At 36.3% G+C, this 20,670-nt stretch overlaps 2 protein-coding genes and 1 non-coding gene across 6 annotated transcripts; 2 read left to right on the top strand and 1 right to left on the bottom strand.

Annotated features, from left to right (window-relative positions):
* Nucleotides 1-1,168: 1,168 nt before the first annotated feature.
* LOC140768381 (sugar transport protein MST4-like) lies at nucleotides 1,169-6,141 on the bottom strand. Its single transcript, XM_073108638.1, has 5 exons — nucleotides 6,099-6,141; nucleotides 4,108-4,314; nucleotides 2,655-2,974; nucleotides 1,823-2,449; nucleotides 1,169-1,678 (listed from the first exon to the last, which is right to left on the bottom strand). Exons 1-5 carry the CDS (start codon nucleotides 6,139-6,141, stop codon nucleotides 1,169-1,171), a joined length of 1,707 nt encoding a protein of 568 aa, XP_072964739.1.
* Nucleotides 6,142-8,425: 2,284 nt separating this feature from the next.
* LOC140768778 (DNA replication complex GINS protein PSF3-like) lies at nucleotides 8,426-20,417 on the top strand. Of its 4 annotated transcripts, none has more exons than XM_073109181.1 (7): nucleotides 8,426-8,773; nucleotides 10,236-10,335; nucleotides 10,422-10,493; nucleotides 10,562-10,662; nucleotides 11,673-11,765; nucleotides 19,638-19,777; nucleotides 19,869-20,417. In XM_073109181.1, exons 2-7 carry the CDS (start codon nucleotides 10,291-10,293, stop codon nucleotides 19,997-19,999), a joined length of 582 nt encoding a protein of 193 aa, XP_072965282.1. In that variant the 5' UTR covers nucleotides 8,426-8,773; nucleotides 10,236-10,290; the 3' UTR covers nucleotides 20,000-20,417. The 4 variants fall into 4 exon arrangements, with proteins under 4 accessions (XP_072965282.1, XP_072965279.1, XP_072965280.1 ...); XM_073109178.1 differs by having other exon boundaries at nucleotides 10,225-10,335; XM_073109179.1 differs by having other exon boundaries at nucleotides 10,189-10,335.
* LOC140769421 (U4 spliceosomal RNA) lies at nucleotides 8,799-8,962 on the top strand. The gene has a single exon (XR_012105904.1). It is a non-coding gene; the product is annotated as a U4 spliceosomal RNA (small nuclear RNA).
* Nucleotides 20,418-20,670: the final 253 nt, after the last annotated feature.

Below are 20,670 nucleotides of genomic sequence, written 5' to 3'. Positions count from 1 at the left end.
TCCTCTTCTTCTTCCCCATCCACCTCTTTTATCTATCTTTGCTCCGATCACAAATTTGCCAGAGAAGATGAGCCAAGCCGATCATTTCAACTGATTCTAATTTGGGAATCAAAACCTCAAGCTTAGGCATGATGAGGTGGTGGTGGGAAAGATGGGAGAGGAGAGGATGAAGAAGATATGAGCAATTTAGGTATTTTATAAATTATTCAGTATATAATAATAGAATATTCTTTTGTTGTTACAATTCAAGTTAACCCAATGTGTTAAATAAAAATTATAAAGAAAAATAAGGGGTCAGATTACAAAATCTTTCAAGACAGGGTGTGAATAAAAAAAAGGTAAAATATAATATTTGATTTGTAAAAATTTATAATATTAATTAAAAAATCTCACTGGGTAAAAGATAGATGGAGTATTTTATGGAGTATTGCACGATAGAAATCGTGCAACATTAATTAGAGGGGAGATCTTAGGATAACAACTTTATAGAGCTAGTATTAAAATGGCTAACGAACGTGCCAAATGACTCCTTGTTAAGAAGTGGCTAATTATGTACATTAATCAACCATCTAGTGAGAGCCAGTGATACGTGGCTTTGAAGTTATTTTATAATTAAAAGATCTCATCAGGCTATAACATACGGTGCATTTTATAATAATTAAAGATTTTTGGGAAGTTATGAACCAGTAAATTATGTGCATTGGTTGACATTAAATGAAAATGTTGGTGAAACATCTTTATCAAGACACCATAAATTCTTATAATATTTAAATTAATATCCGTGGACCATTCTTTAGCAATGTTTATTACTACTAATATATCTAGAAATTCTTATAATGAGATAATTAGAAGTGAGCTAGGGATGTGAAATAGAACATATTCAAAATGGAATATAGGAAATATATATATATTTTATCTCCCCTGACTACAAGTTAACCTTTTGAGCATTCAACTTAAGCATTTATACTCTCCTTACCATCATTTGCAACCATTAGTTTTTCCCTCCAAAAGTAATGGTGTGATTGCTAGTATATAATATATGCAACATTTGTGCAACTAAGAACAGACTAACCACACTGAGAACATACATATATATATATATATATAAGAGTACCTGCCCTAATGAAGAGCTATCTGAAATGAACCTATGAACAAAATTGCATTGCATCTATAGGTGTGCATAGGAAATACGCGATTGTGTTGGCATAATATCCGGTCCACTCTCAACCCTCTCCGACTGCTCCTCATCCTCATCCTCATCCTCATCCTCATCAACGTACCTCTTCCAGTACCAATGTTGCTCCCACACCCTCTCCCTCATCTCGTCGATGGGCACGTTCTTTGTCTCCGGTAAGAGCAGGGCGATGAACACCCCCATGACGATGATCCATGCGGCGAAGAAGAAGAAGATCCCAGCGCGCATGCGGCACATCATAGAGAGGAAAGCTTGAGCTATGATGAAGGTGAAGAGCATGTTGGAGCTCACGGCAAAGGCGTAGCCGGACGTCCTCGTCTCCAAGGGGAATGTCTCGCTAGGGATTAACCAGCCGAGGGGTCCCCAAGACCATGCGAAGCTTGATACGAACATGCATACGAGAATCACCACTCCGGTCGCCGCTTCTTGATCGAGGTTCTTGCCGGCGTGCGAAATTGCTACTAGGATGGCTCCAATTGCAAACTATAACATTTGATAATTAATTTGTAGTAAGACATTGTCTAATAATCAAAACAAATTACATTTGATTATATGCATGCATGCGACTTGCGAGGGTAATTTTATTTGTTATAGAATTAAAAGTAGCTCTATCAATAGCAGTCTTACCAGTGAAATGAACATCTGCAAGCAAGCTTCAAGAAGCAGCAGCTTCCTCCCCACTCTATCCACTAAAACCAGTGAAATAACGGTAGATAACACGTTAACACTCCCCATAATGATCGAAGATAGCAACGACGCATCGCTCTTAAAACCGACCGTCTGGAAGAGCACCGGCGCGTAGAACATGATCGCATTAATCCCAGTTAACTGTTGGAAGAATTGCAACGCCACCGCAATGACGAGCGGCGGACGGCTGGATCTCAGCATGAGCTTTCGGAACGGCTGGTTCGCTCGCCGCGCCGTTTCGCTGGCACGCAGGATCTCTTGGTACTCTTCGTCGACATTGTTCGTGCCTCGGATCTTCTTGAGCACCGCTAGGCCTTCGCTTAGTTTGTCGCGCTCGATGAGGCTCGTCGGCGTCTCGGTGATCAACAACGACCCTAAACAAAGGAGGGCTGCCGGGATGCCCGCAAGGCCGAGGGATAGTCTCCATCCCCAGGGATGGATGTGCGCTGCGTAGAAGTTGATGACGCCGGCAATCAGGATTCCGATCGTCACGTCGAGCTGGAAGAGGATGTTGAGACCGCCGCGGACGTGAACAGGCGCTATCTCTGACAAGAACAATGGAACAGCCTGCATCCAACATACAATATACAACTAAATATTAAGTTTCACCTAAAATTAACCACTTTTTCTCTCAAACGATTTTACTAACACATCACTACGCTAGCTTATTCTATCTTCTAAACACGGAAAATATATGCATAATAAAGATCGAACTTGCCATGCAACAAATAAGGCAGAATACAATATGGGAGTGTGCATGAAAATGGCAGACCTGGTTGGCGAATCCAACTCCCACACCAAGAAGTATCCTTCCAGCGATCAGCATGCCGAGATTCTGAGCCGTGGCATTGAACACAACGCCGGCGAAGAAGAACGCCGAGGCGGATTGCATCGTCAACTTCCGGCCGTAGCTCATACAAATCTTTGAAGCACATAGACTTGAGACAATGGCTGCAAGGTACAAGGATGAGGTGAAGAGCTGAAGGCCTTGGTTGTCGTATTTGCAGTAGTTGTCTTCCTTGACCTCGCGCTTTCTTTCGTAGACTAGAGGGAAGAATTTTAGTAGGAAATCATCCATTGATGTCACCCCTCCTGCATTTGTATTAAAATTGATAAGATGTTAGAACAAGCATGCATTCAATGAAGACTAAGTCTCAGCTTAATTAGGATGATTTCGTCCAGTGAAATTAAACTATTAGATAACAAACTAATAATGCATATTATATCTTGTAATATTCCCCACATGCTTTGATACATATGTTAGATAACAAGAGGCATTGATACAAATTGCAGAGATGTTATGCAAAAGTAGAAAATGATTTGAACTATGAAATAATAACTTTCGATCATTATTGTGCATGAAGCTTTATATTATGATTATTATTTGTTTATTCTCCTCATTGCACTTATGTTTCTCTATCAAACTACCTAAGATAAGATAACAAATTAATCTAAAATTTATAATTGTAAGATATATATATATATATATATATATATATATATATATATATATATATATATATAGGCCAATAATATAATATAGGGTTTTATGTAAATTGCCGCTCACTTCATTCTTTAAAATATCATAATTATCACTAAAATCTTTTAACATTTTCAGAATTACCATTGTACTTAGCTTTTGATGGAATATTTATAGAATATTCTTAATGACTGGTTGTTAAGATGAACAAATGCATGTAAACGACTAAAACTCCTTTCTTGGAGTCTAAAGCTTAAAATATTTATCACCGATTTTTTTCCTTACAAAAAGATAAGGTTTTCTTTTCTTGTCCTATGATACCAGTAATATTATATAGATTTAAAATTATATTAAGCAATTTATATAAGGTCAAAATAGTCTTTTGCCTAATGTAAGTGGTTATTATAATATTTTTAAAAAAATCAGTAGCAATTATACATAAATCCCTGATATATCGTTCCCTAAAATACACTCTTTTATGAAAGTCTTATATACTGCACGTCGACAAATGAGAGAGAATAGAATATACATTTTGTCCGCCTAACATTGTTAGGTTACAAATCATATATATCATATCTTTTAACACTATAGATATGAAACATAGTCTAGATAAACTAGAGAGAAAATAAGACAGGCAATATTAATTCAAATACTAGGATTTTTCATATTGAAGATAATTAAAAAGGCAAACAGATGGAGTGATCTAAAACTTAGACAATAGCATCATAATTCATCATCTCCCTACCTGAAATACCAACATCATAACCAAACATGAGACCTCCACTGGCTGCAATTATGGCACAGATGGCAACATAAACAGTCACTTTTCCTTCGAATTGCGCTGGACATGGGTTGCTGGACATGGACATCATGAGGCTCGGCGTTGATCTCTGTCTAATTCTGAGATCACTTGGATTGCTTTCAATCAGATAGAAATGGCTACAAAGGCTATCTGAAAGTTTAAGAGAGACGAGGAAGAAGGATAAAAAGAAGTGCTTCTCATGAAGGGTATTAAGAGAGAAAGAGATGGGAGTGTTAATTATTACCAATAAAAATTATAGGCAATCTAGAATCTAGATTGCAAGTGTTAGTGGCGATAATGGAACTGGATAAAGATAGTAAAGAAATCCTATCCGTCGACTAGCTTATATTTCGGACCAATAACTAATTTGCCAATTTAAGACAGTAAAATTATAGGCTCTGTGTTATAACTAGAGGATAATTTCATATAGACCCTTTGAATTTTTAACGTACATTTTTTGAACTTTTCTTTTCTTTATCGCATACACTCTCAACTAAAAAGTTTAATTTTTTGGGGTTTACAAGTCTGTATTGTTACACTGTTTTCTTGATTCAGAAATATTTATAAATATTCTTTTCTTTGTTTAGAGGGTGTATATAAGGAACAAAAAAGTTTAAGAAATATATACGAAAAACAGGAGTAACTAAAGGGGGTCTAAGTAAAATTATCCCTATAATTAATTAGATATAGGTGAATCTAATCAATGCATTTCTGAGTGCATTATTCTTTACAAATAATTTTTTGTTTAGCATATATATTTTTGTGAGGCTAATCAAGCTGCTAATTAGCCAGCCATTTTTGCTACCTAAAGTTATATCCCTAGTTTGTATTATAAAGATGTTTACTGGTTGCCCTAACTCTTCACTAAGTATCAAAAATGCCCTTGCCTAGAAAAGGGGTAGATATTACAAGTGTTTATTTTATTTTATAGATAATTATATACAGTAAAAAAGGTGCAAAAATACATAGTTGCACTAAAGAGTTTGCATGATAATAACGATTATGGAATAAATTCTGAAATGAATAGAAATAATCAATATTATATATAACATTTATAAGTAAGATGCTACAAATTCTTTGATATTCCCCAATAATGCATGCAAGTGCTATCACATCTGGTCTGATGTAATTGTAGATGTTGTATATGAAACACCCAAACCTCCAGATACACGTGTAAACCGCGTGGGTAAATCCCCCCCACGCGGTGTATCACGTGACCTGGCAGTACAAGGATTTCACAAGACACACAACAGCATAATTTCACCATAAATAACTCAACTATAAGAGTTCGGATACAAGTCCACAGGCCACAACAAGCCTCCCAAATATACATCCAAAATACAATGCTAAAGTCCAAAATACAACATCATCATTACGCCCTCGCTGGGGCTTAACACAACTAACAAATCTACTAAAAAGGAAAAGCAGCTACTCCTCGCTACTCGCACCTGCGTCCCCTAGCTCTGAAAATAATACCACCATAAGGTGGTGAGCTTACAGCCCAACGAGTAGGATCTATAAAATCTAAAAATAATGAAAACACATGTGTATATCGAATGTATGCCTATATTTGCTAACAATAACGACATACTTATTGAAAAGACTTACCACAATTTACAGAATCAATGCAATTGATAAAGATTACTAATCACTATCCTGAAACATGCTAGTTCCTAACATATCATGATAAGTTCATACAGATATAAAGCTTGATACAATATCTTATTCGTTCACATCTCAATCATAGGTCTTACATGTTATGCATAGCAATAAAATAACAGTTTAATCATCTCAGGCCTACCAAAGCATTAATCATACTTATCATCGCTCACCGAGCTATTCACCACACAGGGTAAATACTCTCATGAAATAATCATCAATTATCTCATACATCGAGGGGGGATATATACACATCTAGCGGTAATGTCACCTACACGTGTATGGCGACACTACATGTGGCCGGTTGTCTATAGCCATCAGACTAAGGACCCCAGTCGTAAGCCCGTATCTCACTCTCTCTAAATCATCACCACTCTCAGCGGGAGAATCAGGAGCCCTTGGCTCATCCAAAGACGCCCTAACCCTACGTTGTCGGGTACCGCTAGAGTTATATCCCCGCCTCACAATCATATTCTTATATCATCATAATCTAGTCCTAACTATGCAGTATAACTACCTAAATGCCACACAGGCTTCCCGACCTCAGGTGTATGCCGCTAATAATATAGTTATATAAGATACACTCTACTCTTAACCCTAGGCTGAGTGAGTAAGGGTACTGCATAGTCAGAATTCGACTACTAATAATAGGTGGAAGTGGTGTAGTGTCTATGAGTGTATAAAGCATGTTATAGTCATCATGATCATTATATTCTATATTCACAGCAATCATACATCTATGCAATAGTATACCATACAGGACACATGTAAAGCATTATCGCACTAGTGTTTATGCTACATTAACATTCTCATAATGTTATGATGAGCAAGTTATCAATAACCACATATGCAAGGATATAACGTGGTGTACTAACTGCATGCATTAATACTGACATTTTCTACAGTGTCATGACAGGTATAATGACTGTAATTATGTTATTCTAGATTTGTATAACTCTACTCGCCTGGAGGGTCTTCAGTATGGTAAAACTCGTCAGCTAACTAGCTCCACCGGAATCCCAAAATCCTCCTCACGTGGTGTCAACCTATTAATTCACCACGCAAGTAAGCCATACGTAAGATTAGCGAACTAATAGAATTAATTATCTTATTAGTGCATTTATAGTTGGCAATTACATGAGTCAAGTGTCTCCTAGGGCGAGTCTTATGTTATCCTAAAATTCACATGATACTAAATTATTATTACGAGGGATCAGGCTAATTAAATCAGGTGCAAAAGATAAACGGGGTTATAGGGTCCAAATGGTTCCAAAAGGGCTAGGCTAGAGGTATTGGGTTAGGCTCAAACCTAATCCAATAGGCAAGGGCCAAGGTGGGCTGCAAGTGGGCTTGGTTGGTGGGCTGCGGTCTGCAGCCCACCCAACCCAAGCCTAGTGGGCTGTAGTCTGGACCGCAGCCCACCAAGGGGCTCAGTGGGCTGCATCTGACCGCAACCCACCAAGGGGCTCAGTGGGCTGCGGTATGACCGCAGCTCACTAAGGGGGGGGGGGGGGGTATGGGGGGTTAAACAACCCCCCACCCTCCCTCGGTATTCCTCTTCCGAGGGAGGAGACGAAGGGAGGGCGGAAAGCCCGAGGGGCTGCGACGCTGGCGGCGCGGCACAAGGCCAACGGTGCCGGCGGCAGCACGGGGACGGTGGCGACACAGCACGGGGCTGGCACAGCACGAGGCTGAGGAGGGAAGTAATAGGGAAAAGAAAAAAGGAAAGGGGAGGAGGGCTTACCGAAAGGGGGGCTGGTCGATAAGCTCGGCGGCTCCGGTGTTGGCAACCCACGAGAAGAGATGGAGAGAGGTAGAGGTGGAGAAATGGTGCGATCGAGGAGGGGAAGATGGGGGTTTAATGGAGGTGGGGGCAAGGGAAAGGGAAGAAGAAGGAGAAGAGAGGACGCGGGGGTGGTGACTCTCGGCGCGTGCGTCACGGGATTTTTTTTTATTTTTTATTTATATATTTGGGGTGTTACACCTTTCAATGAGGTAGAGCTCTCATCACTTCTCAAGGTAGAGAAACTGTGTTTTGCCATTAACTTTAATTGAATGGATGTTAAAATACAAAATATTAACTTAGAGTATCTCCAACCTTGGCTCTAAAGGCTCCAAATATGGAGTCAACAATGGAGCAAGAGCCCGGTACACTCCAACATACCAGGCTCCATATATATTAAAATAATAATATAATATATATTATTATATTGGCTATTTTAAATTACTTAATAGGTTATCTTAACGTTAAATGATACAAATGAAATTAAAATTATTGAATGTAATAATTATTGGGCAATTTTGGTATTTCAAAAGGTTAAAATAACAAATAGAGCCGAGCTCCATTTGGAGCCCCACTATTACTAGCTCTAAATTTGAAGCTAGTTTTAGAGCCCCATTGAAACTTAACCTGGCTCCAAATTTAAAATTTTGAGCCCGATTGAGTAGTACATAAAGACTCTACATAAGACTGCGAGCTCCCTCTCTTTTGAAAATTTTGGCGGGAAATTTCGTTCGACTTATTTCGTTTTAAGACCCAAGCCCGTTAAGCCCAATCCAAAAGTCCTTTTTATTTTCTTTAAATAGAATAAGAGTCCGACACCGTAACGGCGGAAGTCCTCCCCTCTCTATCCCTCTTTTCTCCCTCCATTGATCTCCCCAGAGCACCTCGACGGCAGCGCCGCCGTCTGTCTCCCGAGCAGCTGCAGGAATGGCCGCCTTCCGACACCCGATGAGAAAACCCTAGACGTTCCTCCCTCCCTCCCTCCCTCCCTCACGCGACGGCGACACTAAGCTACGGGTGAGACGAGGAGGAGAAAACTATAGCCACCTCCGACGACGACGACGGCACCAATTCTCCCTCACGCGACGGGCGACTCCGGCGAGCTCTGCTCCACTTCGGTTCTCTCTTTCGCTCTGCCTTCACAACGTAACTGAGGAAGACACCAAGGTGAGGCTCCCTGCTCTCTCTTTCCCTCTTTGCGCTTAGGGCGAATGACGCAGCTAATGAATTTTAACCGAGGCGCGTCAATTGCTGGTTGATGGCTATTTTCAAATCCACTCTTAGGCCTGGGTTCAGCTCTGCGCCTCTGATAATTTCTGGAAGGGCTCCCGCCTCCCGCTAACCCACGGGAAAGCCCTGCAAATTCTTAATTTAATCTTAATTTTCAGTTTTTTTTTTCTAATTTTACAACTATTAGACTGTTAGTATAGGCTCGCTCTGGAATGGCTCTTTGTAATGCCGCAGTGTGTTTCTCTGCGGATCACGTTATACTATTAGTATACAATGCTTTGATTCATGTAAGTATAGGCTTTGCATAAAATGCTTCATTGCTTTGATGTCGATCTGCAATAGCCAATAGGAGAAATACATTAGAGTTGATGTCAATATGCAGTAGGAGAAATTAGAATTTTTTACCAGATGTTATTGGTTGACAATAGATTGAAAAAAGATTATTTATTTTTGACCTTAGTGGATCTCTTAGGCAAGTGGACATCCTAAGCTTAAGCATTCTTTATTCTACAGTTTACAAGTTAGTAATGTGAACTTATGCGTGGGATGTTATGTTTGATTTGCTGTTTAGTAGTCATGCATTTTATTTCTACATGCTCCAGCCATGCACCAATCTATTCTTGTGATGGTGATCACAAAATTTCTTCGCCCATTGTGCCGCATAGCAGCTAAAAGAATCTTCTTATTACTAAGCCGCTTTATACGCTTTCCATTTCTACTAATCATTTTTTGTCGTCTCATGCTTTGAAGAACTGTTCCTAGATCGTATGTCCTTCATGCATCTTCCTTACCTGGAACACTATACCCATCTTATTATATATGACTCCAAGATTGTCTATGGAAATGAAAATATAATAAACGTATTCCTGTGAGAGAAGTGAAAGCCACCACAACAATATAACTTTATTTATCCAAAATGATTACACATCATTAACATACATAGTGAAGTAAAGAACATTTCAACAAAGTCGTAAACACAATAGGACTAGCAGCAAAAATTGAGTTAGGTTTTATCAGGATAGAGATGTAATCTTAAGTCCAATTGCAACTAATTCAGCATGCATGTTTATAACTACTTTGCTGATATTCTAGGACTAGGAATCCAGTCTTCCTCATTATGGCCTACTGTTTCTATCATATTGGGGATGTTAAAGTAGTTTATCCATAGCACAAAAGGAGCATAAACTTCAATTCCAATCAATTTTATTTTTGTTTTTCTTAGTGTGATTTTATATTTATCTATTATGTTAAAAGAAACTGCATCCATACATCCAGTACACATTTGAAGCTTAGGGTCCTTCAAGTGCAGTTTCTTCTTCTGCTAAAAACCTAACAACTCTCATTTTCGGCAGTTTGATGTCTTAAAAGTACTGTTATTTGCTGTTAAGAGTTGTTGCAGACACTTTTCAAACTAGAAAAGGAGCAACTGCTGTTTCTCAGTTCTGCCAAAAGCAATGGCTAGATATTATGACATGGATGACATTCTCATGGAAGAGGAGGTCAGAACACTTAATAATGTGTGCATACATCTCAGTGGCAAGGTTATTGACCGATTTTCTGTTGACATTGATGTTATGCTTGGCAGCCTATTTCAGTTGTTTTTCAAGTGGGAGCTCATGGAGTTGGCCTGCTAGATCCTGGTTCTGAGACAAACAGTGTAAGTTTCTGATCATGTGCAAATAGCTCTTTGCTGTCTAGTTCTAATAATCTGTCCTCCTCATCTAGGTTGAAAAGGGTGCTAAGGTGGACTTACCATTTTGGCTTTCTCATGAGTTGTTCCTGAGACAAGTACTATCAATTAATTCTCCTGCCTGCTTCAGCCAAAAGTATGTTCAGTTTCCTTATACACTGCTATTTTGTATTCGACAACTTGATTTCATTGTGTATATTCTAGAAATATATTGCTATCCATTCATTTGAAAAGAGATAAGAAGAGAGTTGATTATGGGTTAGGAAGTAGATTAATCCCTACATTGATATGACCTATTTAATTGTCAGAAGTTTGCATTATATACAACTTAACAATGATGGTCATGCCGATCCCAGTTGGCACAGGGTGTGTCGGTCGGCATGGCTTCGGTACGCCCCTGCGTACCATTGACATATTTTTAATAAATTCTTTAAGGTATTTAAAGATGTTTATAGTGTTTTTGGCACGATAATCCTTAGCTTTTGGTTTGAATATATGTATTAAATTTTACATTAGAGTCTTTTATCCATAGATAATGTTGTAAATAACCTATTTTAAACATATAACAACAGTTACATAGAAAGATGATCAAATACGTAATATGATTGAAGACATTCATTTTTTGATAATAATTCAATAGTTGACACTAAAATCTAGTTGAAGTTAATTAATCTAACAATTCCTATATCAAATTTGACCCAATTTGAATGAATTTGACATAACAATTTTGGATTTTCAAAAATTGGAGGAAATTTAATTATTTTGAAATTGTAGCTAAAAATTTGCAAAAATAGGAAATTTTGGGTTTAAATCAACTGATATGAAGTTAATCTAGCTTGTACATTCAAAATTAATTTTTGAAGTGTAAAAATATAAAAAATAACAATAAAAAAATCGTGTCAGTGCAAAGTCATGCCCTCATTGGCACAACAAGTGTCGGTTGGTAGAGGTGTGTAGATTGGCATCAACTGATATGAAGTTAATCCAGTTTGTAACTAATACTTTACATTACTTAATCATTCAACTTTGCTAGATTTTCTTGCTTTGATGAAGAAGTAAATTACTTGATGATAAGTTGAACATAACAAAGAAAATCAAAATGTTACTGATTACGACATTAGCAACTTGTCTACAACAATGCTACAGGACTAGAAAGGAAATCAAGGCTGATGCAGCATGCGTGGATCTTAGGACTCGCTGCCCCTACTTTTATGAGTTAGGTTGCAAAATTGTTCCTCTGTAAGTCTTTATCCTTTAAGCTGCCATATATTGTGTTTGCTTTTGATGATATTATTCTGTATTATAGGTTCAGTTATCAAGATTTAAAATACGTGATTATTCAAGTATTACATGAGATGTGTGATAAAGATACAACTATGAAGCAGCTTTGCTATTACACTTTTCTGATGATTTTATATGGAATTTGTAGAATAAGTGCCATTTTCAATATCTAGGATTTTTTCTATGCTAAAATAAATAAAATCATGGTTTGCAAAATTGGCTGATCTCGATCCTGACCCTAAATAGTTTTTTTGCTCTAGAATCGGCTAGGGTTGGATTTCTTCTCTCACCTCTCACACTTCATCAATCTCATTCGGTGGTTGATCCTGTGAGCCTCTTTAGCTATTCCGCACTCTAGTGAATTTAGGTTGGTGGTTTTTTTTCCATTTTTCGTCTCTTTGTACACTCTTTAGCTTCGATTTTCTTATTGCTGCAGAACAATTGTGAAAGGAGAGATCTCTCTTCATCTTACTTTTATAGCAGTAATTTATGAACATAAAAATTTACTAAATTTAGCTCGAAATTCATTATGATTTTGAGTGAGCTTTTTTTTTTTAAAAAAAAATTTTAAGCTTCATGTGTGATTAATTTTTGTTTTTGTTTTAAATTTTTCTACTGTTATTTTCTAAATTGTTAATTTTTTTTTACATTTTAAAATAATATTTAGAATTTTATGTAATTAAAAAATAGTTTGATTATAGTGGGTAGGGTGTACATGAGCTGAGTTTGAGCGAGTTGAGTTGAGCTCGGCTCAGCTTGAAATGGATATTACTCTAGCTTGGCTCGAGCTCGAGACGAGCTAGTTAATAGAGGCATGGTTCAGCTCGGCTCATACTTGAGTTGGCTCGGCTCGAGTGGCTCGTTTCTAAAATGTTAAATATTATTTTTGGAAAGAACACATTCTAATGTTTAAGATACGATATGTAAAGGCCATTTTAATTTTTTTCACTTCCAATATGGGTCTAAAGTTATAACTTCATTTTAAAAATTTAATACAGTACATAGAAAAATTTACCATCTATAAATCGAACACGAGTCATGGGTGAGAATAAAAGTATTCTTACCAAGTGTGCTAGATAACCTTAGATAAATAAGTAGACTTAATATAATAATATATATTTTGAGCTAATTTGACCCGAGCTTGAGTGAGTTGGCTTTAGTTCAGCTTGGCTCGATTAACTTTCGAGCTAAAAAATTTGGCCCAGCTTCGCTCATTTAGAGCTCTAAATGAGTTAAGCTCATGAGCCTCGCAAGCCAGTGAGCTTTTTTGATAGCCCTTAATTTGAAAGGTAGTTGCAGATAGCGGGTGGTCACCCCACCAGCTAGTGCCAAGGCAAAAGGGAGGTGACAAGGCGGTCTAGCATTTTTATATTAAAAAAATAAATTTTTTAATATAATATATTTATAATTTTTAATGCTAATATAGTATATATAAAATTTGTAATGATGCACTATGCTACAATATCAAATAACATAATCACAATTCACAATTTACAATTGTAACAAGTTCACAAAAATCACAACTGAATATCCGAAACAAATAACATGATTAATGATTAAAAATTATCAAATTCATAAGAAGTTCACAAAATTCACAACCAAATATTCAAAACAAATAATATGATCAAAGATTCAAAATTATCAAATTCACAATAAGTTCACAATCATCACATCCAAATATCTAACATGTTCACGATCATCACAAGAATCACATTTATAATAAGTTCACATTCAAAATTAGATTTCTAGTCTTCTTTACAATCTTCGAGTGGAGCTTTATTTGCCAACAAATTATCATCTGAATCATTATCAAACTTTAGCTCAATATAATTATCATCTTGATAATTTTTTTTTGCCTCGTCACTAGCTTTTGGACAAGGTGCAACATCACCTCTAATGGCTACAATATGCTTTTAAATCTATTATTTCCTCTCTTAGTGACCTTCCCATAAAATTTATATTTCACGGTGTTGGCATTATTTTTATTAGAAATGTATCCATATTTTCACCCTAGATCATTAGAGTCAATAAGCACAAAATATTTAGATGATGTAGACCTAGCCAGAAATGCTGTTTAAGAGGAATTAGTTGCCATATCTTATTACTTTTACTTTGTATATAAAATTGAGGCCATTGGGTAATTCACAAACTAATTAGCAAAATAATAAGTAACTGAATAATTGATTAATTCACAAACTAACTAGCATATGAGATTAATACACTAACTAGTAGTCTAACATATTAGATTCCTCCATCGCTTCTCCCCCTCACTCCAATGACTAGCCATACCTAGAAGCTCCTTTCTCTCACATCATCTTGTTTAAAGTACTAACCCATTCACCATAGCCATCATCATTTCCCAAAATCCTAACCACAATCCACGTCTATTCCGCCACCTCCTACCCTTTGGTCATTATTTCTTCATAACTTTCGATTTACTAGCCTAATCGACGAGATTATAATTGCGCTTGATTCCTAACTTCCAGAGGAACATATCCGAATCTTAGACCATTTCAACGGTTGGATCAATTATTTTTCTTCTTTGAATAAATCTAAAAACAAAGACCAAATTAATATGAGTCGATATAATTTAGAATCGACAACTTAATTAATGCAATAATACATTACCCATTCAAATGAGTTCTAATTTCTTCCACATCTGGACGAGTTACATGTCAAATTAAAAATCTCAATTGCTATGTTTTAGGTAAAAGGGCCACCTCCATATACACTCCACCAATGAACTAATAACCAGATAAATTAGAAAGTAACTTAGTAATGTATTAATAGACATAAGTGATAAGACTAAAAGACATGCTTTATTACATGTGTTAAACTATTAAATATACCTAGGTTGAATTCATCATTATTAACTTTTCTTCCTAATCTTGTTAGTGGTCTGTCAAAATTTTTAGTAGCATTCTTATATGCTTTCATCTTCACATTTATAATGTGCACTTGAATAGACATATTTTGATAGAAGTTATCAACACAACTACAAATACCATCCATTACATTTATATCACTCTTTATTTTATCACAATCTCTATAAAAGTAGTGTGGATTTAAATAATATGTAGCAGCGTAGAGATGTGTATTAAGCTTTCCATTTATGTAGTGATCAATTGCATCGAGGAATGGCTTGCAAGAAGTCTCATTATTATTGAAAATATTCTTAATTATCTTCTCAACATCCTTCAACTCACCATATATAAATTTTATTTGGTGGTCTTATTTTATCATCAACAACTCGAAGTAACTTCACCAAAAGTGAAAATTTTAACTGCTAATGACACTTACCTCTAAAATTAATTATTAAGAATAGTAGAGTAAGCTATTTTTCCCTAAGCAGTTTTTGATCATTTTCATGTTAAATATTCATCAGAAGTAAACATAAGTCTTAAATTTTTTTTCTTCTTCAAAAGACTTTGTAATGTAAGAAAAGAAGTAGCAAATCTTCTAATTCTAGGTCTCATGATCTCTTTTTTGTGTGAATTGACACATCATTTCTTAATGTCTTATGATATCCATAAATGAATGCCGTGATTTATCTCTCACGTTCAATTGCTCATTTAATCATTCGTTCCTTAGATATCCTCTCCAATATTAAATATATATAATGGGCGGCATAAGATATTCAGTATATGTGGGGATATTTATTTTTTAGCAACTGTACATTTGCTAAATTAGCAGTAGTATTATCAGTCATAATTTCGAGAACATTCTCCTCTCTCACTTTTTTGATACCATTAAAAATAATATTGTAGATGTATTCACCTGCATGTGTCTTTAGAGCAATCACCATAACGTAGAAAACTAACTCACAACTCGTACATAAATTCATAATACTTCTTCTTTTTCGATCTATCCAAGCATTAGTTAAAATTGAGCAACCATTTTTTTCCATGCAATCCTATGATTCTCCAAATCATTATTTCTTTTAGCCACTTGCTTCTTTAAAAGTGGCTCACGCAATTCATGAATAGATGCTAGCTTATACCTTGGGCTATATTGACTAATTGCTTCCATCAATATATGAAATGATTTATCATTGATAGCCTTAAAAAAGATGCCAACATTTATAAACCCAATGAGCTAAGTAGTTCACTTTATCTCTTTATTTTTTTACAAAGGAATATTTTATGTTCATCTGTACTCCTTGGTCTTTTATTATCACTATTTGAAATTTCTAAATCTTCATTCTCTCTATATATGCTTACTTCTGCCTCTAATTCTGTTGCCTCTCTTGATTTCTCTTCCTTTTTCTTTTGATTCTCGCCTATGCAAATTCTGTATTGAGTTTTGTCTAGATTAACAAATTGGATAGACAGTTATCTTCACCAAAGACGACCATAACAAAACACTAAGATTTTTATGTAGAAAAATCTAAATAGGTAAAAAACTACAGATCCAAACTCAAACTAAACCAATTACTAAAAATCATAATAGTTTACAAAACTAACCTACAAACAACCCGGTGATCCCACAATTTTATTAGACACAGTTTTGGTTGCTAGACCCCGCAATTCACTGATTTCCGTGATTGATTTTCAATCTCAGTACCCTTGAAATTGATTTTTCGTCTTAGTAACTTTTAAGGCGAATCATTTCAATATAGAAGATGAGTAAAAACCTTTGCCAGTGAAAAATGATATTTCTTCAAAAACTTCTCATAGCAATGACCCACGTCCTCTAGGGTTAGGGCATCCTCACCCTTAGATGCCTTATAAAAATAAAGTTAAATTCAAGTCAAATTAGATCTCACAGGTCCTAGATTTCACAAAATTTTGCTACCATGTTCGAACGCAAGTCGATCGCGTTCAAATAACCTAACTTGAATTCCAAGTGTGTTCGAACGGTCGAAAATCTGCTTCTATATCTTCAAATGACTTCGAACATTTTCCAAGGCGCATTTAAATGGCCAAAAACATGCTTCTATATTTTCGAACGATCCACAAGGTGCATTCGAACGCATTTCAAATGCTTCGACTTATTTGCTTCAAATTTAGAAAATCTTTATCATATCTTATCAAAACTTATAAATATGTTCATATACATATATGAAAACATTTAAAATATTTTATACACATTTGTCAACACTAAAAATCTAATATAGTTTTTAAATTGGTTAGGATTTTTAGTGCTTATATGGCTCTTGGAAGTAACAAGATGCCTTTCAGTTCCTTTATATTCTAAAAAGGAAAGGAAAAATCATATGCTTCTGTATCCAATAAACCCGATAAACATCTGAATATTATTGCACCTGATACGAATCCAAAATGGAGACTATTATATTCCTTTTTATTTACCAGCCGATTATTAGCATGGATAAAGCCTTTAGGAGAATAATAACTATGGCAATTCAGAATTATAGTAGGCTGTCTTTTCATTGAGTATCTTAAACAAAACCATGCAACAAAAGCAAGTCATATACTACCATTTTAGTTTCACTTTTTTCATGTTTTAGTCTCATCACAAGAAATATAAACAACATTGTTCCTCTTAATCGTAATTTCTTTCAGATTACATTAGACACAGTTCCAAGCCTCCAAATAACTACACTTCATCCTCCAACTCTTGTACGTCATACATTACTAGTGCATCTTGCTATGATCCCCAACTTGGTGATATAAGAATGACATTAGAAGTCAAATCACCTTGTTGAGATTTCTTTTGAGGTATTAATAGCTACAAAATCAAGAAAGTATTAGTTTATTTCAAGGTTCTGAAACTTGTTATCGGAATTGGAATCTGCCGCTAGAGAAAAAAAGGTACGTATTGACTATATCAATCGTATTGACTGCCCATATGTAGGGCTGTCCAGTTTTATAAAAATCGGCCAATGCGGCCGTCCCACAAACAGCCCATGCGGCCTAGGCTTAGGGCTAGGCTACCTAGGCCTTCTTAGCGAGTCAACAAATTGCGTGGCAGACCGCCAAGGCGCGTAGCGGGCTAAGTGGCCTGCTACATCTTTTTGCAAGCCAATGGCAATGGATCTGATTTGATATCGGGTCAGATCTTCAGGCTAACTTGTTAATCGTTTAAAAAAACTAACCCTATCGTTCTCTCTCCTCACTCTAAATCTCTTCGAGCCCTAAAAATTGCCTCCCTCCCTCAACCTTCATCAGCCTCCTTATCTCTTGTTTTCTCTATCTCTCCGAGGCTCCGAGCAACGGTGAGAAATTGACACTGGCAAGCGAGTAGCTGAACACAGCCTTCCATTTCACCGAGCATAGCCTTTCCTTTCACAGCTCCAAGCGACAACGAAGATATTTTTTCTCTTTCCCTTGCACTCTTGATGGTCGCCCAGGGTGAAAGGCTGCTAGGGCTTCTTTTTTCCTTTATTCCCTTTCTCCTTCTCTTTCTCCTTTTCATCGTCGGCTTTCTTTGCTTTCTATTTTCTTCATTGCTACAGTAATTAACACAGCAAAAGGAGTTGATTAATTAACTAAAGAAGCAAGGAACGCATTGCTTCTTTAGCTTTCTTTAATTTTTTTCACAATTTCACTAATTCATTGTCTCATGATTCCTTACTCCTTTGTGATAGACTGATAGTTGATTAATGAATAATGATTATTAAGCTAATTAATTTGCTAAATGCTAATTGTAGATAAGAAAGCTAACAACGTTAGTTTTTTAATTAGTAACTAGAAAACTAACACTATGGAACACTCTAACTATCATTGTAATTACTAATTATATGCAAAACAAGTTCTAATTATCAATTATTTTAAGTTGGCTGTTTTTCCACGTATATGGAGGTTAGCCGATCATCCAAAAATTCTAAACAAATTCTATTACGACTCAACTTATCCGTTGCGCGTTTGAACATCCTCCGATCGCGTTTGAATGTCCCAAAGTAGGGCTTTGGATGTGCGAATGCGAAATCAAGCATTCGAATGGTCAAAAATCATTCTCTGGATGTGCGAATGCAAATCAAGCATTCGCTGCGTTCGAATGCCATCCATTTGCATTTGAACGCACTTGCCAGAAATCATTTTATTTTCGTAAAACATAAATAGAAATTGATACAATTTGAAGCGGTTTAATCATGTCCACTGTGTACTAAATTAAGAAATATGTTTAATCCATGTTGCATTCCACATTTAATTTTGGAGGCTAACTGGTTAATCTAAACCACATTTAGTCCAACGTACGTCTCGGGATTGACCGATATTGCAATCCATGACTATTTATACATAGTTCTCTTGACTTCTTGGATTGTGAAGGGTGAGACAAGGATTATGTTGATTGTGCAAAGATTTGGGTTTTCGTGATTGGGAAGGAGGAGAGAAGTGGGCTTTGGGGAGACTGAATGCACACTCATGGATGATAGAGCATTGGTTCAATGCGCCAGCAATTGGTGGGCTTGGTGGCAATATGAGCTGGGAGACATGGGCGAAGATTTCCTTTAGGCAAAAGACTAGGAATTTTTTCGTACTTCAATCTTATGGTTAGTTTAATTTGAGTGGTAGCTAATTTCTGTTGGAATTAGTAATTGTTGGGGTTTAGTTTGAGCATTTTTTTGAGAAAACATAGGGAGTGATTTGCAAATAGTGACAATATAGGGTTTGAGCCATAAAATTGCTAAAATCTAGCCTGTTTTTGCAGATTTCCCTTTGAATATATATGCCTATTGTGTATCCATATTCTTTATTCATATTCTTCACAGATATTCATGATTGCTACTCCAACTTGTTTTCCTCTGCGGTTGTCGCTTAGATCAAAGTGCTCAGGCGTGCATTTTGATGTTTACAATTTTTTAATTGGAGATCATTAATGAGTAGCAGGCTTTCAGTTCTAATCTCTCAACATTCTGACGATTGGTAGGGTTGGCGACAAAACAATTCGAGATTTTCTTCGTGATGCATTCTCGAGTAGGTACAAGGAGATACTAAGCAAGTCCCATAGTGCTCCTGTGGCAACAGTTCCCAAATTCGTGGCACGCCTTACAAAAGAGGAATCTCAGTGTGAGACTTTCTTGATAAACTTCGTTCCTCCTTTATTTTACAGCTGCTTCATGACAATGATATATGCTATTTTGTTTCTTCTCTATGAAAGTGTTCGACGCTGCTAGGTCTTCAATGCAAGCATTTAAGAAATGGCGCGAGGGTGGTTCAAGATTAGAGAGGGCATCCATTCTAGGGAGGAAGAGGAAGACGGGCATACCCATTTGTCCATCAAGTCCCTAAGTAAACACTCTTCTTAAAAAAGGAGATTTCATGTTGATTGCTTTAAGAGTTGCTGCCATCATAACAGGAATGCTATATGCTTTTCTGGTCGCGACATAGATTTGAAGCAAAGCAAAGAAAAAGCTAATGTCAATGTTGATCTTACTCGGTTAATCTCTTTATTTTTTTCATTCTGTTACTATAGTTGTTGTCTAGTTAGGCTCTTAGTTATCCAATTAGTACATCACACAATTACACCGACAAGGCAATAACAAACTACAATATCTGCCAAGGTCATGTACAATGTCTTGTAACGCCCCATACATTACAGGCTGAGAAGTAGCATAATTGTTAACATTATGAATGATTGCTGAAATATTGAAAAGATTGTTGTCAACGGAACAATGTATTGAGTTTTGTAGCCATGAAGAAAACAATAGTGTTGCAGTTTCTCTTGTTTTCTCCCTATGCGTGCTCCCTGGGGAAAATGATCTTTGCATCTCTGATGATCTGAGCTGATGAGATCTGATAAAGAAGCTACTACACTGAGTTGAGGTTGTTTATGCCTGGAGTTTTGTAAAATGTGAGGCCTAATCGCAACCATAAATTGAATGGACGACTATAGATTTGAAATCAGCAGGATTCTTTCTTTCGCATTCTCGGTAATATCAGCAGTTTAATATATTTTCGTT

Source organism: Typha angustifolia, chromosome 10 (assembly GCF_048772165.1).
Source record: "Typha angustifolia cultivar Huaian chromosome 10, ASM4877216v1, whole genome shotgun sequence".
Classification (NCBI taxonomy): domain Eukaryota; kingdom Viridiplantae; phylum Streptophyta; class Magnoliopsida; order Poales; family Typhaceae; genus Typha; species Typha angustifolia.
This window is presented reverse-complemented; position numbering and strand designations above follow the sequence as displayed.

Bases quoted from the DNA above. Each gene is read 5' to 3' on its own strand.
- LOC140768381 (XM_073108638.1), bottom strand. From the start codon at position 6,141: ATGGCTATAGACAACCGGCCACATGTAGTGTCGCCATACACGT. The intron at 4,315-6,098 runs GTAGGTGACATT...TTAAACTTTCAG, and splicing joins TGTAGTGTCGCCATACACGT to ATAGCCTTTGTAGCCATTTC. The intron at 2,450-2,654 runs GTCTGCCATTTT...TGTTGGATGCAG, and splicing joins GAGTTGGATTCGCCAACCAG to GCTGTTCCATTGTTCTTGTC.
- LOC140768778 (XM_073109181.1), top strand. From the start codon at position 10,291: ATGGCTAGATATTATGACATGGATGACATTCTCATGGAAGAGGAG. The intron at 10,663-11,672 runs GTATGTTCAGTT...ACAATGCTACAG, and splicing joins CCTGCCTGCTTCAGCCAAAA to GACTAGAAAGGAAATCAAGG. The intron at 11,766-19,637 runs GTAAGTCTTTAT...GACGATTGGTAG, and splicing joins GGTTGCAAAATTGTTCCTCT to GGTTGGCGACAAAACAATTC.